The 21,781-nt window shown below is 44.2% G+C and overlaps 1 protein-coding gene across 1 annotated transcript in view; it reads left to right on the top strand.

Annotated features, from left to right (window-relative positions):
• dnah1 (dynein, axonemal, heavy chain 1) overlaps positions 1 to 21,781 on the top strand; it is a 37,589-nt gene that overhangs the window by 6,904 nt on the left and 8,904 nt on the right. Inside the window, exons 15-65 of the mRNA XM_053652656.1 lie at positions 106 to 304; positions 380 to 633; positions 843 to 1,055; positions 1,215 to 1,379; positions 1,568 to 1,689; positions 2,382 to 2,487; positions 2,670 to 2,890; positions 2,982 to 2,991; positions 3,252 to 3,392; positions 3,584 to 3,747; positions 3,884 to 3,997; positions 4,088 to 4,276; positions 4,358 to 4,463; positions 4,561 to 4,674; positions 4,803 to 4,952; positions 5,056 to 5,142; positions 5,441 to 5,627; positions 5,728 to 5,819; positions 6,038 to 6,192; positions 6,340 to 6,517; positions 6,684 to 6,878; positions 7,445 to 7,564; positions 7,696 to 7,854; positions 8,137 to 8,241; positions 8,380 to 8,520; positions 8,666 to 8,826; positions 9,003 to 9,160; positions 9,248 to 9,421; positions 9,616 to 9,794; positions 9,972 to 10,202; positions 10,347 to 10,543; positions 12,346 to 12,481; positions 12,614 to 12,822; positions 13,086 to 13,257; positions 13,346 to 13,537; positions 13,643 to 13,753; positions 13,860 to 14,045; positions 14,128 to 14,319; positions 14,977 to 15,144; positions 15,292 to 15,483; positions 15,834 to 15,965; positions 16,174 to 16,299; positions 16,528 to 16,647; positions 16,814 to 16,963; positions 17,199 to 17,359; positions 17,523 to 17,748; positions 18,233 to 18,428; positions 19,775 to 19,926; positions 20,115 to 20,441; positions 20,506 to 20,625; positions 21,159 to 21,317. Of these exons, the coding sequence (XP_053508631.1) occupies positions 106 to 304; positions 380 to 633; positions 843 to 1,055; positions 1,215 to 1,379; positions 1,568 to 1,689; positions 2,382 to 2,487; positions 2,670 to 2,890; positions 2,982 to 2,991; positions 3,252 to 3,392; positions 3,584 to 3,747; positions 3,884 to 3,997; positions 4,088 to 4,276; positions 4,358 to 4,463; positions 4,561 to 4,674; positions 4,803 to 4,952; positions 5,056 to 5,142; positions 5,441 to 5,627; positions 5,728 to 5,819; positions 6,038 to 6,192; positions 6,340 to 6,517; positions 6,684 to 6,878; positions 7,445 to 7,564; positions 7,696 to 7,854; positions 8,137 to 8,241; positions 8,380 to 8,520; positions 8,666 to 8,826; positions 9,003 to 9,160; positions 9,248 to 9,421; positions 9,616 to 9,794; positions 9,972 to 10,202; positions 10,347 to 10,543; positions 12,346 to 12,481; positions 12,614 to 12,822; positions 13,086 to 13,257; positions 13,346 to 13,537; positions 13,643 to 13,753; positions 13,860 to 14,045; positions 14,128 to 14,319; positions 14,977 to 15,144; positions 15,292 to 15,483; positions 15,834 to 15,965; positions 16,174 to 16,299; positions 16,528 to 16,647; positions 16,814 to 16,963; positions 17,199 to 17,359; positions 17,523 to 17,748; positions 18,233 to 18,428; positions 19,775 to 19,926; positions 20,115 to 20,441; positions 20,506 to 20,625; positions 21,159 to 21,317 (8,214 nt within the window). The remainder of the gene's footprint in view (positions 1 to 105; positions 305 to 379; positions 634 to 842; positions 1,056 to 1,214; positions 1,380 to 1,567; positions 1,690 to 2,381; positions 2,488 to 2,669; positions 2,891 to 2,981; positions 2,992 to 3,251; positions 3,393 to 3,583; positions 3,748 to 3,883; positions 3,998 to 4,087; positions 4,277 to 4,357; positions 4,464 to 4,560; positions 4,675 to 4,802; positions 4,953 to 5,055; positions 5,143 to 5,440; positions 5,628 to 5,727; positions 5,820 to 6,037; positions 6,193 to 6,339; positions 6,518 to 6,683; positions 6,879 to 7,444; positions 7,565 to 7,695; positions 7,855 to 8,136; positions 8,242 to 8,379; positions 8,521 to 8,665; positions 8,827 to 9,002; positions 9,161 to 9,247; positions 9,422 to 9,615; positions 9,795 to 9,971; positions 10,203 to 10,346; positions 10,544 to 12,345; positions 12,482 to 12,613; positions 12,823 to 13,085; positions 13,258 to 13,345; positions 13,538 to 13,642; positions 13,754 to 13,859; positions 14,046 to 14,127; positions 14,320 to 14,976; positions 15,145 to 15,291; positions 15,484 to 15,833; positions 15,966 to 16,173; positions 16,300 to 16,527; positions 16,648 to 16,813; positions 16,964 to 17,198; positions 17,360 to 17,522; positions 17,749 to 18,232; positions 18,429 to 19,774; positions 19,927 to 20,114; positions 20,442 to 20,505; positions 20,626 to 21,158; positions 21,318 to 21,781) is intronic.

Genomic DNA, 21,781 nt, shown 5'->3' with positions numbered 1-21,781 from the left:
CAGATTAGTATAGTGCAATGCCGGAACACTTTTCTCACCTTACGACTCCAGAGTTTGCAGAGAAATATATCCGTAATCTATATTCATTTATTTTCTCTGGACCAGTATGACAGGTTGCAAAAGCTTAGTCGAGACTTTCAGCCATTCCGGGACCTGTGGACAACCACGTCCGATTGGCAACGTTGGCACGACAGCTGGCTAAATGACCCGCTGTCCTCTATCGACCCAGAACAGCTGGAGCGCAACGTCAGCGATGCCTTCAAGACCATGCACAAGTGCATCAAGCAGTTCAAAGACATACCGTGTAAGTAAAACGTCCACACGTCTGAGATGTCCTTAGAAGAAGAGCTATTCGTATTATTTTTACTTCATTTAACAGCCTGTCAGGATGTGGCTTCCTACGTCCGAGGCATGATGGAGAAGTTCCAGCCACACATCCCCTTGATTCAGGGCCTGAGGAACCCGGGCATGCGCAGCCGCCACTGGACCCTGCTGTCCGAACGCCTTAACATGAACCTGATGCCCAAATCCAACCTTACGCTCTCCCGCTGTTTGGAGCTCGACCTGCTTCAGCACGTGGATGAGATCGCACGGGTCGCAGAGGTGGCTGGGAAAGAGTACGCCATTGAACAGGTAATATAACTGGAATAGGATTTAATACGATTTATATCACAGATATGAGTGGTAGACTTTTAGACCTACTAGTCTCAACGGGAAATGAACAACATTTATTATTAGCCTTAGTGTCAGCCTTCTGACCAGTCAGATCGGAGAATTTGACAGCATTACGCTATAAGAGGAACTGTTCAGATCATTTTTATTTTCCATCCGTGTGCGATCAGGCTCTGGATAAGATGCAAAGCGAGTGGACATCGGTCATGTTTGAGGTTTTGCCGTATAAGGATACGGGCACCTACATCCTGAAGAGTCCTGACGAGGCGTCCCAGCTTCTGGACGACCACATCGTGATGACCCAGAGCATGTCGTTCTCCCCCTACAAAAAGGCGTTTGAGGATAGAATCAACACTTGGGAGAGCAAGCTGAGGATGACTCAGGTATAACCATGATGTTTATTTAGTAAATTAACATCTCCCACCGAATTCTAATCTTATCCACGACCACATCTCACCTCGCAAAAGAAGTTTAAAGCCGTCTTTGAGCCTCTGATAGCTACAGTACATTCCGAGCATGTTTTAATGAACTCCTGTTGGCAGGATGTGCTGGAGGAGTGGCTGACGTGCCAGCGCTCCTGGCTCTACCTGGAGCCCATCTTCAGCTCAGACGACATCAACCGGCAGCTGCCCATTGAGGGGAAGAGATACCAGACCATGGAGCACACCTGGAGGAAAGTCATGAAGACCGCGCACGATAACAGACAGGTGATCTCAGGCTCTCGCTCTTTCCAGCATCTTCTGTTTTGCTTGAATGCATCCTTCTGTATTTTATATAGTATGCGGTTTATATAGTGTGTATTTATGTGTGCATACGTGTGTGTTCAATTATATAGCTATTCTTGGTTAAGTGCGTGTAAGTCTTTGTATTTGTGTGTGTGATCTCTCATACGCAGATAATTCAGCTTTGCCCGGATCGGCATCTCCTGGACGATCTGAAAGACTGTAACGAGCTGCTGGAGCAGGTGCAGAAAGGGCTGAGCGAATATCTGGAGACCAAACGGGGATCCTTTCCCAGGTCAGAAATCCGTTAACCATTAATCATCAACGTGTAAGGAGTAAAACACATACATGGACATGCTGTTATAGGAGAACAATCCATGACAGGATGGCATGATGTGGCATGAAATTAGTACCGCTATATACGTTCGCTCCCTCAACAATCCCTCTGCCCCCCCCCCCCCATTCTTAAAGTTAACAAGGCAAAAGAAAATGCATCTTGTCATGTTACAGAGAAAGAATAAAGCACAAAGTCCTGAAAACTCTCCCACGGCATAAAACGTACCGCCTTTTACAAAGCACTCGTTCTGGAGACTCCTTCCATAGAAAAAAAACAACTACTTTCCGTACATGAAAACGTCACCATATCAACAGTTATACCTTTATTAATCTGTTTATTATTTGTCTTCGATTATATGAGCACCCACCATATAAGTCCCTTTGAAAGAGCTGCTCCTATAGAAACGAAAGCATATTAGAGTGAGCGTATTAATACAAACCTGCGATTTGCAGCTGCACGACTGTCAGAGCTGCTGTCAGAGAAGTCATCAACACCTTCTGACCAATCCGATTCGAGAATTCAGCAGCGCTGTAGCGTAAACATCATCATACCAGATCGTTTAATGCCATGTACTGTTAGATATTTGCTTACCCTTACAGTTATGAAGGTAGGGCCGACATGCCCTGATATTTCTGCTTCCTGGGTTTTAGATTCTACTTTCTGTCTGATGACGAGCTTTTAGAGATTCTGTCTCAGACCAAAGACCCGACAGCGGTGCAGCCCCATCTGCGCAAATGCTTCGAGAATATTGCAAGGGTCAGTCTGCCACAAGTACACACACACACACACACACACACACACACACACACACACCCATACACCCATACACACACACACAAAGTGACACACCAAATGCACATCAATAGTTTTAAATGAGCTGAACCACATACAGTAAACCTCCTTGCATTTTTTAAAAAAATTATATCCGTAACGCACAGCTCCAGTTCCAACCGGACCTCCAGATCACACACATGTACTCCGGAGAGGGAGAGGAGGTCCAGTTGTTCCTCCCAGTGTGGCCTACTGGGAATGTTGAGGACTGGCTGTGTGATGTGGAGAAGTCCATGAAGCTGAGTCTGCGTGACAACATTGAGCGTTCCCTCAAGGTTTATCCAGAGGTCAGTGTATCTCGTTATTTCAGCATTTTTTTGGTTTTTTGGTCATAAAAATGTAAAAGGTCAACCAGTGTTCCAGTCATTGCACACACACACACACACACACACTTCAACTTGACACCCTTTAGTGTACAGTACATTACTAGTTAACTATTATTATTTGTCTAGTTAACTGTTATATTTATAATAATGCTAATACTTGTTCAGTAAAAGACATCCCTTCTCTAGTCTTCTCTCTTTTCTGAAAAAAATAATAATAATACTGAAGCATCTGTATGAACCCTGAATTAAACTAAATCTACGGTTATTTATTGTAACTCTTCCTGTTCCATTTGGGTTCTAGTATTTTTTATGTTTAAATGGTTAAATGAATTTGGGCATAGACCTCTTTTCTTCTTTGCGTAGGAACCCCGTACTAAGTGGGTGCTGTCGTGGCCGGGGCAAGTGGTGATCGCTGGATGTCAGACTTTCTGGACCGCGGAAGTTTCGGAGTCTTTAGAGAGGGGAGACCTCGCCGAGCACTTGTATCCTCAGCTTCAGACGCAGGTATGATGAGAATCCAGTTCTAATCTGGTGTGAGAAGAAAGAGAGAAAACAACGACGAGTGAGATTAAAGCGAAACCGATCGAATTGGATAATGTTTGTCGATATCTTAAGGGTTTTTTTTTATATGTATGTGTATAACCATGTGTCGATGGTTGTTTGTATGTGTGTGTGTTCGTACTGTATGTGGGTAGCTGGGAGACCTGGTGCAGCTGGTGCGAGGCCGTCTGTCTAGAATGCAGAGAGCTGTTCTCTCGGCTCTCATCGTGATCGAGGTACATGCTAAAGACGTAGCTGCCAAACTGGTGGAGGAATCCGTGGCCAGCGTTAACGACTTTGAGTGGATCAGCCAGCTCAGGTCAGGAGATTCCTAACACATATTTGTTAGTGTATGTTAGTGGTGGAAATGACTCATGTTTTGTATTATGATAGCGGACAATAATACATGTAACGTATGAGATTATGTACCGTGTGTGTGTGTCATGTGTTGGTAGATATTACTGGGTGAGAGATGACCTCTACATCAGGGCAGTGAACGCGGAATTCCTCTACGGCTACGAGTATCTCGGTAACTCCGGGCGACTTGTCATAACACCACTGACTGACAGGTAAAACAATAGAGGACGATCAATACGGACGTCTCAGCGTTCACGTGCTTTGTGTTGATATGGACGTCCTGCTTTCTATGTCTCACCCAGGTGTTACCTGACACTGACTGGTGCTCTGCATCTAAAGTTTGGAGGTGCTCCGGCGGGTCCAGCTGGCACAGGTAAGACCGAAACCACTAAAGACCTGGGCAAAGCGCTGGCCGTCCAGACCGTCGTCTTCAACTGCTCCGACCAGCTCGACTTCCTCGCTATGGGAAAGTTTCTCAAGGGTCTGGCCAGGTCAGACATGCTTACCTGCTGCTCCGTTTAAGCTGTTGTGCTGGCTGACACTGAAGGTATCGTGTGTCTGTGTGTTGGCAGTTCTGGAGCCTGGGCGTGCTTTGATGAATTCAACCGGATTGACGTGGAGGTGCTCTCGGTGGTGGCTCAGCAGATTACCACCATCCAAAAGGCGCAGCAGCAGAGAGTTAGTCAGAGCGCGCACCCAAACACATGAGTGTCCGTAAGATTGAAGGTGACAATCAAATACTAATATAAAGTGTTGCGTGTGTGTTTGTGTTTAGGCAGAGAGGTTTGTGTTTGAAGGAACAGAGATCCCGCTGGTTCCTTCCTGCGCCGTCTTTATTACCATGAACCCAGGCTATGCCGGCCGAACCGAACTGCCCGACAACTTAAAGGTACACTTCCACAACGCATACATGTATTTACTCACATCGGCTTAAGCGGTTACGCATTTTGTCATGAGTTTCGCTGCAACGCTCTTTGTATTTTCGCTGTTTCGATAAATTTACATAATGTCCTGCAGGCTCTGTTCCGTCCCGTCGCCATGATGGTCCCAGACTACGCCATGATCGCTGAGATCTCTCTGTACTCGTTTGGCTTCAGTGATGCGAAAGTCCTCTCCAAAAAGATCACCAGCACCTTCAAGCTGTCCTCTGAGCAGCTCAGCTCCCAGGTCTCATCTTCTATGTGTAACATGTAGGAATACAACGTGAATGTGGTGCATTGCTTCTTTAATGCGTATGTATGCGTATTGCGATGTGTTCTGTGTTATGTAGGACCACTATGACTTTGGCATGAGAGCTGTGAAGACCGTGATCTCTGCTGCTGGAAACCTGAAGAGAGAGAATCCTGAAATGAATGAGGTGACCGTCGATGTCGTGTCAAAGTACTGTAGGAATTGATTGTTTTCACATTTAGATCCTCTGATAAAACATACAGTCCGTTGTTTATTTATTTTTAATCTCTAAGCTCCTTAATGTTACGAGAGGTCTGGATTGGGATATGCTTTACAAATGTATCTATTCCAAACACATCCTTTCCAGGATATGAGTCTCTTTGGCTACATCTATCCAGTCATATTTCAATTCTCGTCAATCTAACAAACAAAAAGAAGTCATAAATGAAACCGAGCTGCATGGTAACCCCCGTCTGCTTCTGTAGGAGCTGATCTGTCTGCGTGCCATCAGAGACGTCAACGTGCCCAAGTTCCTGCAGGATGACCTCAAACTCTTCAACGGCATCGTGTCTGACCTCTTCCCGAAGATCCGCGAGGAGCCCATCGACTACGGCACGCTGGAGGAGTCGATCCGTAACGCCTGCGAGAGCAAGCAACTGAAAGACGTGGACGGTGAGAGTTTTGGATTCTGTCAGAAATCGCTCCAACTGACAGAGCAAATTTCATTCCTGAGATTTTTACTACTATTGTACCTTTTTTATTTTTTTTACAGGTTACATCGCAAAGATCATTCAGCTGTATGAGACCACTGTGGTGAGACATGGCTTGATGCTGGTTGGGCCGTCTGGTTCGGGCAAAACTAAGGTGACTGCAGTTACTCCAAGGCTGTGGTCTTGATTTTGAGTGATTTGGTTGCTGTAGACAGACCGTTTTTCATCGTTTTTATCACCCTTGATGTACTTGTTGTTTAACCGGAAATCTGTTTTAATCCCAATTTTGTCCACAACACAATGACTTTAGTATTAACTCATCCAAGAGGCCACCAAACCCACAGTCTCATGCTTTTCGCTTGCATCTGTCAGTGCTATGAAGTGCTGGCGGCGGCCATGACGGCTCTGCAGGGTCAGCCGTCGGTCAGCGGTGGAGTGTACCAGGCTGTTCAGACCTACGTCCTAAACCCAAAGTCCATCACCATGGGGCAGCTGTACGGAGAGTTCGACCTGCTCACACACGAGTGGTGAGTGTCTAATGGACACGCTGACCTTCTTGCTTATCGCCGAACTTCACACTTGGGAGATGTTGACACGATAGCCAGCGAAGTACAAAGCATACTATTTCATCCTGATACGTGACATGCCTAACGGATGATTCCTGTCGCGCTCAGGACGGACGGCATCCTGTCGTCCCTGATCCGCACCGGAGCTGTCGCGATGGACGAGGAGAAGAAGTGGTACGTGTTCGACGGGCCGGTGGACGCCGTTTGGATCGAGAACATGAACACTGTGTTAGATGACAACAAGAAGCTGTGTTTGAGCTCAGGCGAGATTATCAAACTTACAGATGTGAGTTCCAGTTCGATGACTTTTTAAACTTTTCAAAAATTTTCAGGCTTCCAACTTCAACTGTGATTTGTATTTCTTTGTGCATAGTCAGTATTATTCGAACTGTGCTGTTCTATGCTTCTTTGTAGTTTGGATATTCATTATCCTGTCTTGTCCTTGTGTCCAGGTGATGACTCTGATGTTTGAGGTGCAGGATCTGGCCGTGGCGTCCCCTGCCACAGTGTCCCGCTGCGGGATGGTGTATTTAGAACCCAGTATCCTGGGACTCTCTCCATTCACTGAATGCTGGTTACGTACCATCCCTATACCTCTACAGCCACATGCCCAGCAGCTCAACTCTCTCTTCGCACGATTCCTGCAGGTCAGTGCCGGTTGATTTCTCACGTAGAGAGCAAATTTCAGGTTAACCCTTTCTCTCAGTACACTGGCAAATTGATTTATCCGACATGAATTATTTTATCATCACTAGTCTATTATAATATTAGTCAGGACGCTGTTGGGTTTCTGTGTGTAGAGTATCATGACTCACACGGCGATGTGAAAGGGGAGGGGTTTGAGCGCCCTGTTTGGCAAACAATTCATACCCCGCCACAATAAGATTGGTATAGAAATAAAACGAACAGCACAACTAAAGCTCTTTTTTGATAGAAAACCAACTGCCATGATAAAATGATAATATTGAAACCTAGTGTGACTTGAGTGTCTACGTTCTTATGAGGCATTAACCTGTACTGTGAAGTGTGACATCATAAATAAATTCACTGCTGAACATCGGCACCCGCAAAACATGCATGTGGAATTCCGCTTTCCGGCGTCTGGTAAAAGAGTTAAACTATACGTATAAATTTGTAGGAGTAAATATAGCCAGGGAAAAGCTCTGACAATGCCGTCTGTATGTATTTGAGGTTTATATATGTGTGCCCACAGGATTCTATAATGTTTGTGAGGAAGTCAGTGACTGAAGTGATTACCTCGATGGACAGCAACCTGACCTGCTCTTTACTCAGACTTCTGGACTGCTTCTTCCAGCCGTTCATCCCACGAGAGGTGCGTCGAGCCGCCGATTCTTTTTTTTTTTTTTAGTAACAGCATTTCGGTTTTAATATACAGTATACGTATATACGCATTTTTAACAGAATACTCTGTATGTTTGTGTGTGTGTGTGTGTGTGTGTGTAGGGAGAGGGACCTCCTCCTCAGGATAAGCTGGACCGTGTGTGTGAGCTGATTGAGCCATGGTTTATTTTTTCTCTGGTATGGAGCGTGGGGGCCACCGGAGACGCTGCAAGCCGCCAACGCTTCAGTGCCTGGCTAAGAGACAAGATGAAGCAGGAAAAAGTACTCAGTCCCAATAACTATTCCTTAACACAGGAACTCTTAAATGAACTCCGAACATCTGAGAAGTGCGGGTGTACATTCGAGACTTGTGCCGTGTACGCTGTAGTGTGATCTCAGCGCACACTGTACAAAATGTTTGAATGATTTCATGACGCAAAACCCAGATTTTTTTGTGCATTCATCATTACATATTAAATTCGACTAAGAAGGCATATATATTTAAAAAGCATCAGCTCTCGGCAGATGACAGCCGTTTAAACAGTCAGCGTGTTTGTTCTGTAGATTCAGCTGTGTTTCCCAGAAGAGGGACTGGTGTACGATTATGGCCTGGACGACGCGGGCGTCAGTCATCTACATGAAGATGAGGAGGATGCTAAAAGGAGGGAGGTGAGGAGGCTCTTTGTTTCCTCTGCTTCAGGAAATATTTGGACTTCATATGCAGGAATTCAATTTGGTGTGTTAATGCAAGTGCAGTTAATTACATATTCATGAAATAATTCACTACACAACATATTCTTGTGCAAGGTGCAATGGGTCAGCTGGATGAAGTACGCCAGCAACGTCGTCATCACCCCAGAAACCAGCTACGCAGACATCATCGTGCCCACCGCTGACGCCGTGCGCATGTCCTTCTTGTTAGACATGCTCCTGTCCAATAAGAAGCCAGTATGTAGAATTCAAATGTGTTCCGTCATATAAATGAAAAGATGGGTGTAAATCGTTTCATTTATTATCGAGTATTGTATTAGCATAGCAGATGCTCTTATTGATACAAGATGCAAAGTTAGACGTGTTGTTGTTGTTTTTTCAGGTGCTGTGTATCGGCCCAACAGGCACGGGCAAGACCCTGACCGTGTCCGATAAGCTGCTGAAGAACATGCCGCCCGAATACGTCACCCACTTCCTCGTGTTCTCCGCCCGCACCTCAGCCAACCAGACGCAGGACTACGTCGACAGCAAGCTGGACAAGAGGTCTGCTTCACTGTGCCTTTAGCAAAGGAATTAGATACAGAGAAAAAGACCTCTGAATGAAGTTGACTGTGATTGGTTTGATTCAGTACACAGCGCTCAGAACTGAACATGTTGCTGCTGATATTTTCGATGAAATATTTGTCATACTCGTTAACCATTACGGTTGTGTGTACCAGGCGGAAGGGTGTTTTTGGTCCTCCGCTGGGAAAGAATTTCATCTTCTTTATTGACGACCTTAACATGCCCATGCTGGAGACGTACGGTGCCCAGCCGCCCATCGAGCTCCTGCGCCAGTGGATGGACCATGGAGGCTGGTATGACCGGAAGCAGATAGGTGAGCAGGTGGTAAGGTAGTAATTGATCAAAAATTGATAAAAAAAATTTTTTTTAAAGATTAACGTGAGTACATTATCTTTACCAGGAACATTTAAGCAGTTGGTAGACATCAATTTTGCATGTGCCATGGGTCCTCCTGGTGGAGGCAGAAACCCAATCACCCAACGCTTCACGCGCCACTTCAACTGCCTCTCTTTCACTGAGATGGAGGACTCCAGCAAGAGAAAAATCTTCTCCACTATCCTGGGCAGCTGGATGGGTGAGTTAGGGACATTTTTAGAGTACCTTATACAGTATATAGTATTATATATAGATAATAAAGTGCCGGTTCTGCGATCTTATCAGTAGTACTGTAGTATAACGTTGTGTCTCCCTGCTCTGACATCAGATTAAACTTAGCAGTTAACGGTCAGGCTTTTCTGAATTTTCCTGTTTTAAATTCATTTTCTTCAGAAAAGGTTCCCGAGCTGATTCCACTGAATGAGAGTCTAGTGGATGCCACTATTAAGGTGTACTCCAGCATCACCTCTGGCCTCCTGCCCACTCCAGCCAAATCACACTACACTTTCAACCTGCGTGACCTGTCCAAGGTCTTCCAGGGTGTGCTCATGGCTGAAGCTGCAAAGATACAGGTATAGGAAAAGTGTTTAGGAAGCATCTGAAATGATATGTCATGTGGTGTATGAGACTGCTTGAAAGAGAGGACTTGCATCTTGCAGCTTGTTCCAAGGTTAATATAACATTCAACACTTTGGAAAAAAAAAAAAGCGATTATTTTTTTAAAGCATAATGCCTGTGTCTTGCCTCAGGACAAGGTCCAGCTCCTGCGGCTGTGGTACCACGAGAGCTGCCGTGTGTTCCAGGACAGACTGGTGAGTCCGGAGGACAGGGACTGGTTCGATAAGCTACTCCAGGAGCGCATCGAGGAGTTCGGCTGCAGCTTTCAGGAGGTGGTGCCTTGCCAGCCGGTCCTCTTTGGAGACTTTATGATCCACGGTACTGATAACAAAGTGTACCAGCTCATTGAGGACAAGGAGAAGGTGGGACACTTTTAAAATACTCAATGTGTGCGATACTTAATGTGGTGCATGATTTGTTGAAGCTATCTTTCCTGTTTAATACGCATTTCTCTTCTCTTAACTTATTCTTTTTCTTTCTTTCTTCATCTCTTGAGTTGTCTTCAGCTGGCCCGGGTAATGGAGGAGTACATGGACGACTACAACCAGATCAGCACCACTAAGATGAAGCTAGTTCTGTTTATGGACGCCATCCAGCATGTGTGCCGTATCGCCCGCATTCTGCGCCAGCCGCTGGGAAACGCCCTTCTGCTCGGATTGGGCGGCAGCGGGCGCCAGTCCCTCACCAAACTCGCCTCGCACATGTAAGAAACAACACACGCTGTACAGTTTGCAGTCTGAATAGACATACAACACTCAGAGTCTTTATGGGGTAATATACTAACTGCTTAAAGGCAATAGGCCTTCGCACACCTAAATGCACCTAAATGCACACCTTTTTTTAATTGTTTAATAGAACTGAAAAGAAATCCACCCTTTTTTTTTGCAGTTAAAGAAAAATAATTTATAATCCCAGCTCGAGTAATCAGACCCACGTAATGTAGGAGCAAAGAAAAAAGCACAGCGGATTATATTCAAAATCTAAAACGCTACAAGTTATTAATAGCCACAGCTTAACTAATTAAAAAAAAATTATACAGCTCCTCGTGCTCTGCTTTAAACACTAAAGTTCATGTGATTCCGAATTGTTTTTAGTTGATTAGTCCATTTTTAATTAATTATATTTTTTATTTATTTAAAAACGCAGAAATCGAACTTGATTAAATTTTAAAAATGGACGACAGAACAATATCTTTTGACCTAGTGCCATGGAATAGCATGCTTGATTAGAATATTAATTTATGCAGCCATTTCACTCGTTCTAACGAATCAATGACATATCGATTCATTATAATGAATCATTCCAGTGAATCAAAAACTTTTTTTCTTCTTCTTATGCACAGAATCACTGGCCGTTTTTACTGAACAGCTACGTGCGATGTGAGAGCATGACATATTTTAAGCTGGTTGGTGTTTACACTACACCGCTTAGCATTTTCTTCATTTAGCTCAGTTCCTTTATGAATCGAATCAAGCATGTCAGTGTAGACAGATATTTCAACGAAGCACAGGGTTTTCTCAGAACTGAGACCGGGAACCATTACGTCCTATACTACTGCAAAACTGTAAACCTCTAATGCTGCGTTTAATAAGTAAGCGTTAGAACACACATGCAGAGGGTTACCATTTAGCTTCCGAACAAAAAAGTACTTCAGACATGTAAATTTCAAAGCAGAAGCATTCTGGATACACAAGCAGTCATTAAAAAGCCATTATAGTTCCATATCTAAGCATTGAGTACATGTGCAGGATTCTGCAAAGTAATCATTATGGCGAGTACAAAGAAGCCATGTGCGGGAGATTTTTGCCAATTAGCGTTATTACTGGTCACAGATAATATAAAGCAGCTTTTATTATACGGAGGAGGACCTAATAATGTGGTCACACATGTTGGACATTAAAGGTTAAAGTGCTGATGTACACTGTTAGAGGTTCCTCGTCGTCTTTTGCCACACGAGTGCACGCACCCTGCAAATTAGCATCTGCTATTACGCTGCCCACACGGAAGAGAAAGGCTCGTGACACTGCATTAGAGATGCAGTCTGTACTTCTAATAAACTGTGGTTCTTCTTAAAGTTGGAAACTAAATTACACAGAATCAAATGTTTGTGGTTCCCAATTGTTACTACGGTTACTAGTTAGTAAATATTTGTCTTAAAATTGTTTCATTTCCAGTCCAGTCAACAAAATGTATAAGAGGCCTATCAAACAGCATTATACAGTAGAAATGTCCGAAGGTGCGATACGCACAATGTTTTAGGCTTCTGTGAGCTTTTTATTTTTAAACTCTAAGAGCAAATATTAGTTCTAAAAAATAGGCCATAAATCTATTTGTGTATTTTTTTTAATTTTTTTTTTAAATGGATATTTACAAAACGTATTAAATATCTGCTTTAAAATATCTGTCATGTCATGCACGTCCTTAGGTTTTGCATGTCCGTGCCATGTCATGCTGTTTTGCTGCACAAACATTTTGTGACGTCGTCACGTCCCTTTGTGTTATAAGATCTGACTACGAGTGCTTCCAGATCGAGCTGTCAAAGAACTACGGCGTGCCGGAGTGGAGGGAGGATATTAAGAACATCATGATGAAGGCCGGTCTCAAGAACGTTCAGATCACCTTCCTCTTTGTCGACACCCAGGTAGTGTTTAAGGTTAATCTAAGCGAAGGCATTTTAAAAATAGATTTCCAGCCTTTTCATCCTCTTGGTCTTACTGTAGCCACGACATTGAAAAACACTCACACGGACTCGTTCGGGCCTGCTGCTTTTCAGATTAAGAGCGAGTCGTTCCTGGAGGACATTAACAACATCCTGAACTCGGGCGACGTGCCGAACCTGTACAGCGGAGACGAGCAGGAGAGGATCGTGACCGCCATGAAACCCGTGGTGCAGGATCTCGGCGTGCAGCCCACAAAGGCCAACCTCATGGCCGCCTACGTCCGGAGGGTCCGCAGTAACATCCACACCGTGCTGTGCATGAGGTTGTGCCTGTTCATGAAACGTTCTTTACTGTTGCATCTTCATGGGAAGTCTAGGACTACTTACTTTTCTCAGTGTATATTAGAGACACACATTGTACATCCAGTAAATAGTAATCAATGTCTACGCCAAAATTTATGGGTTGCCAGATTCATTAGGTTCAATCCTGGTATGGTATGTTCCACAAAAATCTAATCTATTCAGGATTGTCCGCAGTCTCTCACGTGGGAATCATTCTGAAATATGTCTGTCTCCTTGCTTCAAGTCCGATAGGTGAAGTGTTCCGAGCCAGAATCAGGCAGTTCCCCTCTCTGGTCACGTGCTGCACTATTGACTGGTTTAGCGCATGGCCACAGGAGGCCTTACAGTCTGTAGCAACGTCCTTCCTCAATGAGCTACCAGAACTGGAGGCCAGTCCTGCTGCCCTGAGAGGCATGGTGAGAGAAAGTCTGTGTGTGTACTGTATGTGTGCTGCGTGTAAATGACATACCCAATCAAAATATTCTCGACACCCTCTGTTCGTAGACGGCGATGTGTGTTGAGATCCACCAGATGGTGGCTCGCAAGTGCGAACACTACCGTGCTGAACTCTCACGCCATAACTACGTCACACCCAAGAGCTACCTGGAGCTGCTCAGTATTTTCTCAGCACTGATTGGCCGGAAGAAGCAGGAGCTGCATGGGGCTCGTCAGCGCATGAAGGCGGGTTTGGACAAGGTGACCTCAACAAGAAAGAAAAGAGAGTTTGTTTGAATCTGTCTTTGTCATCTGACTCCTCTGTGTGTGTGTGTGTGTGTGTGTGTGTGTGTGTATGTGTTGCAGCTCTTGAGCACAGCCGAGGACGTGAGTAAGATGCAGGAGGAGTTGGAAACAATGAGGCCTCTCCTGGAAGAAGCAGCCAGAGACACCATTGTCACCATGGAGAAAATCAAGGCAAGTCACAACATCATCATATAATACGTTTAGTTTAAATGACATCTTCTTGTCAATGAATGGTCTGTCTATATATTTATATACGTGTGTGTGTGTGTGTACGTAGCAAGATACATTGGTTGCAGAGGAGACCCGTGTGGCGGTGCAGGCCGAGGAGGCCAAGGCGTCTGAGAAGGCCAGTATAGCTAGTGCATATGCTGCAGATGCCCAGAAAAACCTCGATAAAGCTCTGCCTGCACTGGATGACGCGTTAGCCAGCCTCAAATCTCTCAACAAGAACGATGTCACCGAGGTGATGCTCAGTCCTTCCAAAGGCCGTACAGATGAACGGTGTTTCTTTGATCCCCACTGACGAACGGTGTTGTGTTGTCCAGGTGAGGGCGATGCAGAGGCCTCCTCAGGGAGTGAAGCTGGTCATCGAGGCAGTCTGCATTCTGAAGGGAATCAAACCAAAACGGGTACCTGGAGAAAAGCCAGGGAGCAAGGTGGATGATTACTGGGAGCCTGGAAAAGGACTTCTGCAGGATCCAGGAAAATTCGTAGATGGCCTACTGAAGTTTGACAAGGTCACACAAACATCCACACACATGCGCCGAGTATTCAGTTAGCGTTCAGCACAAGTTTGTGACTTAAGATTTTCTTAGTGTAGTATAGTGTAGGTGGGTGAAATAATTCTGACACAAGAACAGGTTCTTTCTCAAAACTTTACCTCCATTTTTAAGCCAAATAAACTCTCTTTTCATCTTCTTTTCACCCCCAACCTCGGAGAGCCAACTAATTCACAGCTTAAAACGAGATCTATTAAATCGAAAGATCAAAGTTGTCAATATTTATTTATCTCTCTCTATATAAAATATGAGTAGTTATCTCTAATGATCATTTTTCTCATTCTTAATTCTACATTATTAGGCAAGGAGCAATTATCGGGCCCTTAAACACGGCTCCTAAATGCATAAGGGGTGGTGTACTGTAGCTGTTCTTGTGCTTTGATCAGTTCCTTTCTATTTGGGATATACTGTACACATGCGTATGATTATATGTGCCATGCGTAGACTAAAGTCATCTATTGCCATTTAGTATTATCATGTAATTGCTGCAGACTAGTAACTTTCTGTTAGTCTGTCTAGTCCATCAGTCTGATCTTTGTGTAACTTCTGAACTTGCCTGTATGGGTACCGTGACCTTTTTTTAAATACCAGCACATATTTATTTTTGCACTTTAGGACAATATCCCGGATTCTGTGATCAAAATGCTGCAGCCTTACATAGACAACGAGGAGTTCCAGCCGGCTTCCATAGCTAAAGTGTCCAGGGCGTGCACGTCCATCTGCCTGTGGGTGCGCGCTATGCATGGGTACCATTTTGTGGCCAAAACCGTAGAGCCCATACGGGTGAGAAATTCCATCACAATGCTGCCCCCTGTGGTTCGGAAATCAGTACCGCAAACACTCCCCAATATTTTTTGTGATATGTGAGTTCTGTAAATTCTTGTGAATGCTCTACCCTAATTATATCTGCATTTTATTGTGTGTGAGCAGCAAGCCCTTGCTGTGGCCCAGGAGGACCTGGCAATAACTCAGAGTATTCTGAAGGAGGCCAAAGAAAAGCTCGAGGCGGTGGAGGAGGGCATCGCGGCGCTGCAGGCTAAATATCAAGAGTGTTTAGCCAAACGTGACGAGCTTGACAGCAAGTGCCAGCTGTGTGAAAGCAGACTGATTCGTGCAGACAAGGTGAGCAGGGCCAAATCTGTAAAAATAACGCAGCACATGCACATACACACAAAACACACACCTCTCCAAATCACCAGAACAACACACACCCTATACGACAAACGCTGGTCCAAATCATTTGGACAATTCACACGTCTCTAGTTCATTCTCACAACAGCCAAATTACTAAATCGGCAATGTTACGCCGGCATGTGGCCCTAACTCCGCCCACAAACCTTATGTCATTTCTGTAACAATTTTTTTTTCATCTCTGTGTTTAGCATGCATATGTTAAAGCCACATGTTTCACATAAAAATTTATGTATGTATGTTTGTGTGTGTGTGTGTGTGTGTGTGTGTGTGTGTTGTAGCTGATTGGTGGGCTTGCTGATGAAAAGGTGCGCTGGAGCGAAACAGTACAACATTTGGATTATCTGGTGGATAATGTAGCTGGCGATGTGCTGCTGGCTGCAGGATACGTAGCCTACCTCGGACCTTTCACTGTGAGTATGCACATGTTCTGTGTGTATGTGTGTGTGTGTGTACATGTTGATGAAACCTGTATGTGACTACACATGCAAGAGTATGGAAGATTGTACACTCTGTGTTGTATTGTATTAGTTTTGAATGTTAAGTGTATCTATAGCATGTCAAGATTTATGTAGCGTTTATGAGTGTGTGTGTGTGTGTGTGTGTGTGCGCGTTTTCCAGGGTGAGTATCGGGTGTCGATGTTTGAGGAATGGCTGCGTGGTTTTAAGGAACAGCAGGTCCCTCACACATCCGAGCCCAGCCTCATCAACACACTCGGAGACAAAGTCAAAATTCATTCCTGGCAGGTCACAACCGCACACACACCAACATGTATCTTCTCACACGTATCTACGCAGACAAGAGTTGAAAATCGAAGCCAGTTTAGTCCAAATTAGCGCTAAAACCAATCCATGATGTAACTGAGAAATAAGCGATTATACATAGACAATGTCCTTTGTTTCTTTGTATTTTTATATGTGTGTGTGTGCATCTACTGTTTATGTGTGTTTGCTCTTGTGTGTGTGTGTGTGTAGATTGGCGGTTTGCCAAAAGACAACCTCTCTGTGGAGAATGGAGTGATCAGTCAGTACTCTCAACGCTGGTCTCTGTTCATCGACCCTCAGGGCCAGGCCAACAAGTGGATAAAGACCATGGCAAGAGCTCAGAAACACTTCCCAAACATTGCACAGCCTCCCTGTCTATCTCTCTCTCTCTCACACACACACACTATTTAAACTGTGTGTCTGGGCAGGTGTTTTTGCTTCCGAGTGTCATGATTCCCCGACTTTTTACGCCTTGTTTTCATCTCTGTCTCTGCAGGAACGTGATAATGGACTGGATGTGATGAAGCTGAGTGACAGGGACTTCCTGCGCAGTTTGGAAAACGCCGTTCGGTTCGGGAAGCCCTGTCTACTGGAGAATGTGGGAGAGGAGCTGGACCCGGCACTCGACCCTGTTCTGCTGCGACAGGTAATATGCGTACTGAAATTATTCTCTCAGGAGCTTCTTATTTAGCTGAAATAAAACTAACAATTCGACACAGTAAGCAACCAAACAGACAGGTACATACATTAATCACAGGCTTATGATTTAATGCATGAGTGTGGAAAAAAAAATTCATCTTACGTTCGCCAGTACTTATTTGATCTTAGCAAAGGTAATCAGTGTAATCAATGTGCGTGTGTGTGTGTGTGTGTGTGCTCAGACATTTAAGCAGCAGGGCAGTACAGTACTGAAGTTAGGTGACACTGTTATTCCCTACCACAACGACTTCAAGATGTACATCACCACTAAGCTGCCCAATCCACACTACTCTCCTGAGATCTCCACCAAAGTCACCCTCATCAACTTTACCCTCTCCCCGAGGTACAGCTCAAACATCCTGTCAACTGAAAGCAATCGTTAACTATGCTAAAGTGATAAAAACGTGTCGTCGTCCGGATTTCATTTCTTGTTCTGTTTTCACGGTTAACGGTAAATTCAATAGAAAGTCGAAGTCTTACGGTAAAGCGACACGTGTACTGTGCAGCGGCTTGCAGGACCAGTTGCTGGGCCGGGTGGTGGCTGAGGAGAGGCCTGACCTGGAGGAGGCCAAGAACCAGCTGATTGTGAGCAACGCACGCATGAAGCAGGAGCTGAAGGAGATCGAGGACCAGATCCTGCTCAGGCTCAGCTCATCAGAGGGTAACCCCGTCGACGATGAGGAGCTCATACGAGTGCTTGGAGCCTCCAAGATCAAAGCTGGAGAGATACAGGTCTGTCAGCGAACTACAGAAGAACCTGACCAATGCTAAGGAAAGCCTTTCTCACCTTATTAACCAGCCTGACTCCCTTATTTCCTGGCTGGAAAAATTTTAATGAAATGCTGAAAGGAATAAATCATTGCTCATATTCATCACATTGACAGTATTGCAAATACTTATAGATCTTTAAGGTATCTTCGAATTTATATGATTATTACATTATATATATTTTATTTACAAAAGTTACAAACGCCACCTTTAATTCCTTAGAGCAGATCTAACTCTTCAAGTTAATACAGGAAGAAATACATACCAGAACCTAATAAATGTAATGTTTTCTTTATGTAATTTTTTTTTTTTAATTGTAGGTTTCAGTTCCTTTGATCACATTCAGTTTGCTTCTTTCAGTTTGCATCCATTTTCTTGAGAAAGACTGTGCGTTAAATAAAGACGTATTAACTATGAATATTATTGCTATAATTCTGGACTGTGGCAGGCCAAAGTGATGGTGGCGGAGAAGACCGAGCGAGACATCGACGCCACACGTCTGGAGTACGTCCCTGTGGCAGTGCGCACCCAGATCCTCTTCTTCTGCGTGTCCGACCTGTCCAACGTGGACCCCATGTATCAGTACTCTCTAGAGTGGTTCCTGGGCATCTTTATGGCGGGCATTGCTAACTCGGAACGTGCAGGTAGAGCAGACACTCACACGACGCCATCGTCGTCATCTCTTAAAGTGCTAGAAAGACAGGAGCTATTAAAAAAAAAAAGTCATTTCCGTCTCATCCGTTTCAAGGATTGAAATATTCATTTCAGATTCATCTGTATAGCGCTAGCGCGTTTTAACAATAGATTTAAAGCCCTAATAGGTAAACCAGAGGAAAAAACTTACTGAGAAGACATCAAGGAGAAACCTTGAGAGGACCCAGACTCAAACGGGAACATGTCCTCTTCTTGTCACACGGATTAATGCGATTGTAAATCATTAGAGTATACAGGTAGAGAGGAATAAAGACAAACAGTACTAAGAATGTTGAAGGAAGGAATAGACAGACAGTACAACAGAACAGAACAATTTGGTTATAAATGGAAGAATTTGTCTTTTCTCAAGGAGAAAGCGTGTATTGTCTAACCGTCTAACAGGGGTTACAAACCACAATAACATGCAATGTTCTTATCATTGAAAATAAACAAATTCTTATCATTCCAGCAGCTGGCACAATAGAAGGTCTGTCATATCTTACACAACTAACTATAATGTTGATATGTAAACGTAAATGTACTATAATGTTAATATGTAAACAAAAGTGTGCTTTTTTTTAATTACACATTTGTTAGTTCTGTTTTTTTTTTTCTCACTTAGAATACAACCACCTCCTCATAAGTTCACTTTGCACCCAGACTAGCAGCTAGTCATGGTGCCTTCTACACAACCACATGTTCTCTAAATATCACCTAAAAATGGCTGTTATCCGACACCTCCAATCTCTGAATCTCTGCTCCCTGAGGAGCTCGGTCACTGAATGATGCATGTGACGTCTTTTTTTTTCCCTGACCTGAAACAACAAACAGCTAAGGAAAGAGCTTTTTTGTGTTCAGGCGTGGCCTGTGTGCAGTTAGTGTCACATGATGTAATAAAAATACACCTGCTTCTGGAAGCGGCAGATTTTGTTAGAGAACATACCTAAACAAAAGGCGTCACGAAGACCAAGTAGCTATCAAATGGGCCGGGTGTTAAAAGGAGGGCATTAGTCCGAGAGACAACCAAGAGAGCAAGGGTAACGCGCAACATGATGCTGCCACCACCATGCTTCACCGTGTGGATGGTGTTCAGTCAGATTAGATCCATGCTTTAAACACGAATTAAGCCTCACCATGGAAGACTATCACTCTAACTGACATTTGTTCTATTTTGAATCATCGTTCGTATCTGTTTCATCAATTAATGTCATCACTTTTACGCTCATATAACCGGAGTAGAAGTGAGACAGCTCCATTGCAGTTGTCTGTCTTCACATGGCTCTCTGTCTTCCCTTAGACACACTGGAGCAGCGCATCATCAACATTAACGAGCACTTCACCTTTAGCCTCTACAGCAACGTGTGCCGCAGCCTGTTCGAGAAGCACAAGCTCATGTTCGCCTTCCTGCTGTGCGCTCGCATCATGATGAACAAAAATAAGATCGTTATGGTGAGAAAACAATTAACCAGAAATCTCTCGGCCACTCCTGCTTTTCTGTCCTCAGGGGTTGTTTTTTTTTTTTTCTTTTCAGTGTGCTGCTGGAACGTCAGTCGGTCTTGTCTGCTCATTTATATAATCATGACAAAAATGATTTATGGAAATGATTCACCTTCTGTTTTAATGTGCTGGATGTTCAGGCTGAATGGCAGTACATGTTGTCAGGAGGCACAAGCCTGCAGCAGCTGCCGAACCCGTCGCCCGCCTGGTTATCAGAACGGGCGTGGCGGGACGTCATGGCCCTCAGTGCTCTGCCCAACTTTACAGGCCTGGCACACACCTTCTCCAGATATGAGTCAGAATACAGGAGGATCTTTGACAGCAGCCAGCCACACCGGTATCCTCTCACACTTACACATACACAAACACATACTGAACACAATGGCCAAAAGTATGTGGACGCCTGCTCATCACACCCATACAGTATGTGGCCTCCCCTACATCTGAGCGAGTTTCTGTGTAAATATGTGTATTAGTTCATGGTTCTGTATATGTGATCTGTACAGAGAGCCTCTCCCGGACGAGTGGGAGAGCAAGCTGGACAGCTTTCAGCGACTGTTAGTGCTGCGTTGTCTGCGTGTCGATTGCCTGACACACGGCCTGCAGGACTTCGTGTCAGCGCAGCTGGGTCAGCGCTTCATCGAGCCTCAGGTAAACAATATCTATACTTTCTGATAATCAACTCCTAAAGTACTGGGGTGGCAGAGCTCTGTGTCTTTAAATCCTGAAGGCTGACTTAAAGGTGTGGTCCAGTGAATAATAATTACAATTACACAATTTCCCTTTTTACATCATATGTAGTCGATCATCAGTGACTGTTTGATGGTTGACAACAGCTGAACGCTGTAACGTTACGGAAGCAGTCATATTATTCGCACAATTTGATATCTTTTGTGTAGCAGAAAGTTGGAAGTGATGCATTAGTATAGAACTATCCCTGGAGTTTTAGTAAAAAAAAAAAAAGTAATAATAAATAAGATTAATAACTTATTGAGATTAACAATGTCCTTTAAAACAAGAATATGAAACTTTAGTCCAGCTCCAGTGCAAAATTTAAGCACCGAACATGAACTGGCCAGTCGACTAAATTTGGGATATCTATATATAAAAAAAATACTGCTTAGTACTCTGTTTTAGACTTTTATATACATTATGTGTTATGTCTTCCTGTCTGTCTCTCTTAGACGTCTGACCTGTCTGTGGTCTTCAAGGAGTCGTCGCCCTCCACTCCGCTTATCTTTGTTCTATCACCCGGCACCGACCCCGCAGCTGACCTCTACAAATTTGCCGATGTCATGAAGTTCTCCAAGAAAATGAGCGCCATCTCGCTAGGCCAGGGCCAGGTTAGAACCAAAAAAAAAAAAAATGAAACAATTTTATTTTTCAGGTATGCCGTGGTGTGATAGGTCTACTCCACATCATTAGACCTTCTGAAATGTAGTTTACAGTGTGAATGGTGTGCAGATGTTCATGTAGCTCTGTGCAGCTGTATGTTTGCTTAAATGCGAATCATGACTGGAATTTCCCTTCACCCTAGCAGACCTTTTTACAAAGCAGGGATATAATAAAGCATTTCTCTCCTCCGTGTTACTAACGATGGATCTGTACTGAGGGCTGATATCAGTTGCTAGCCTGCAGGTCACTTACTAAAGAGCCGCTACATTCCTAACGAGCTCAGGACGATGACTGGTGCGTTCGGTTCCTAGCGAAGGTCTCATAATGGAAAAGAACAGACCTGAGGTCACACCCCTACGCATGAGACTTCTCAGAGTGCTACAGTAATATGGGATCATGTTTCACATTTCAT

Source organism: Ictalurus furcatus, chromosome 21 (genome assembly GCF_023375685.1).
Source record: "Ictalurus furcatus strain D&B chromosome 21, Billie_1.0, whole genome shotgun sequence".
Classification (NCBI taxonomy): Eukaryota; Metazoa; Chordata; class Actinopteri; order Siluriformes; family Ictaluridae; genus Ictalurus; species Ictalurus furcatus.
Note: the sequence above shows the minus strand (reverse complement) of the source record. Positions and strands in the feature narration are given on the sequence as shown.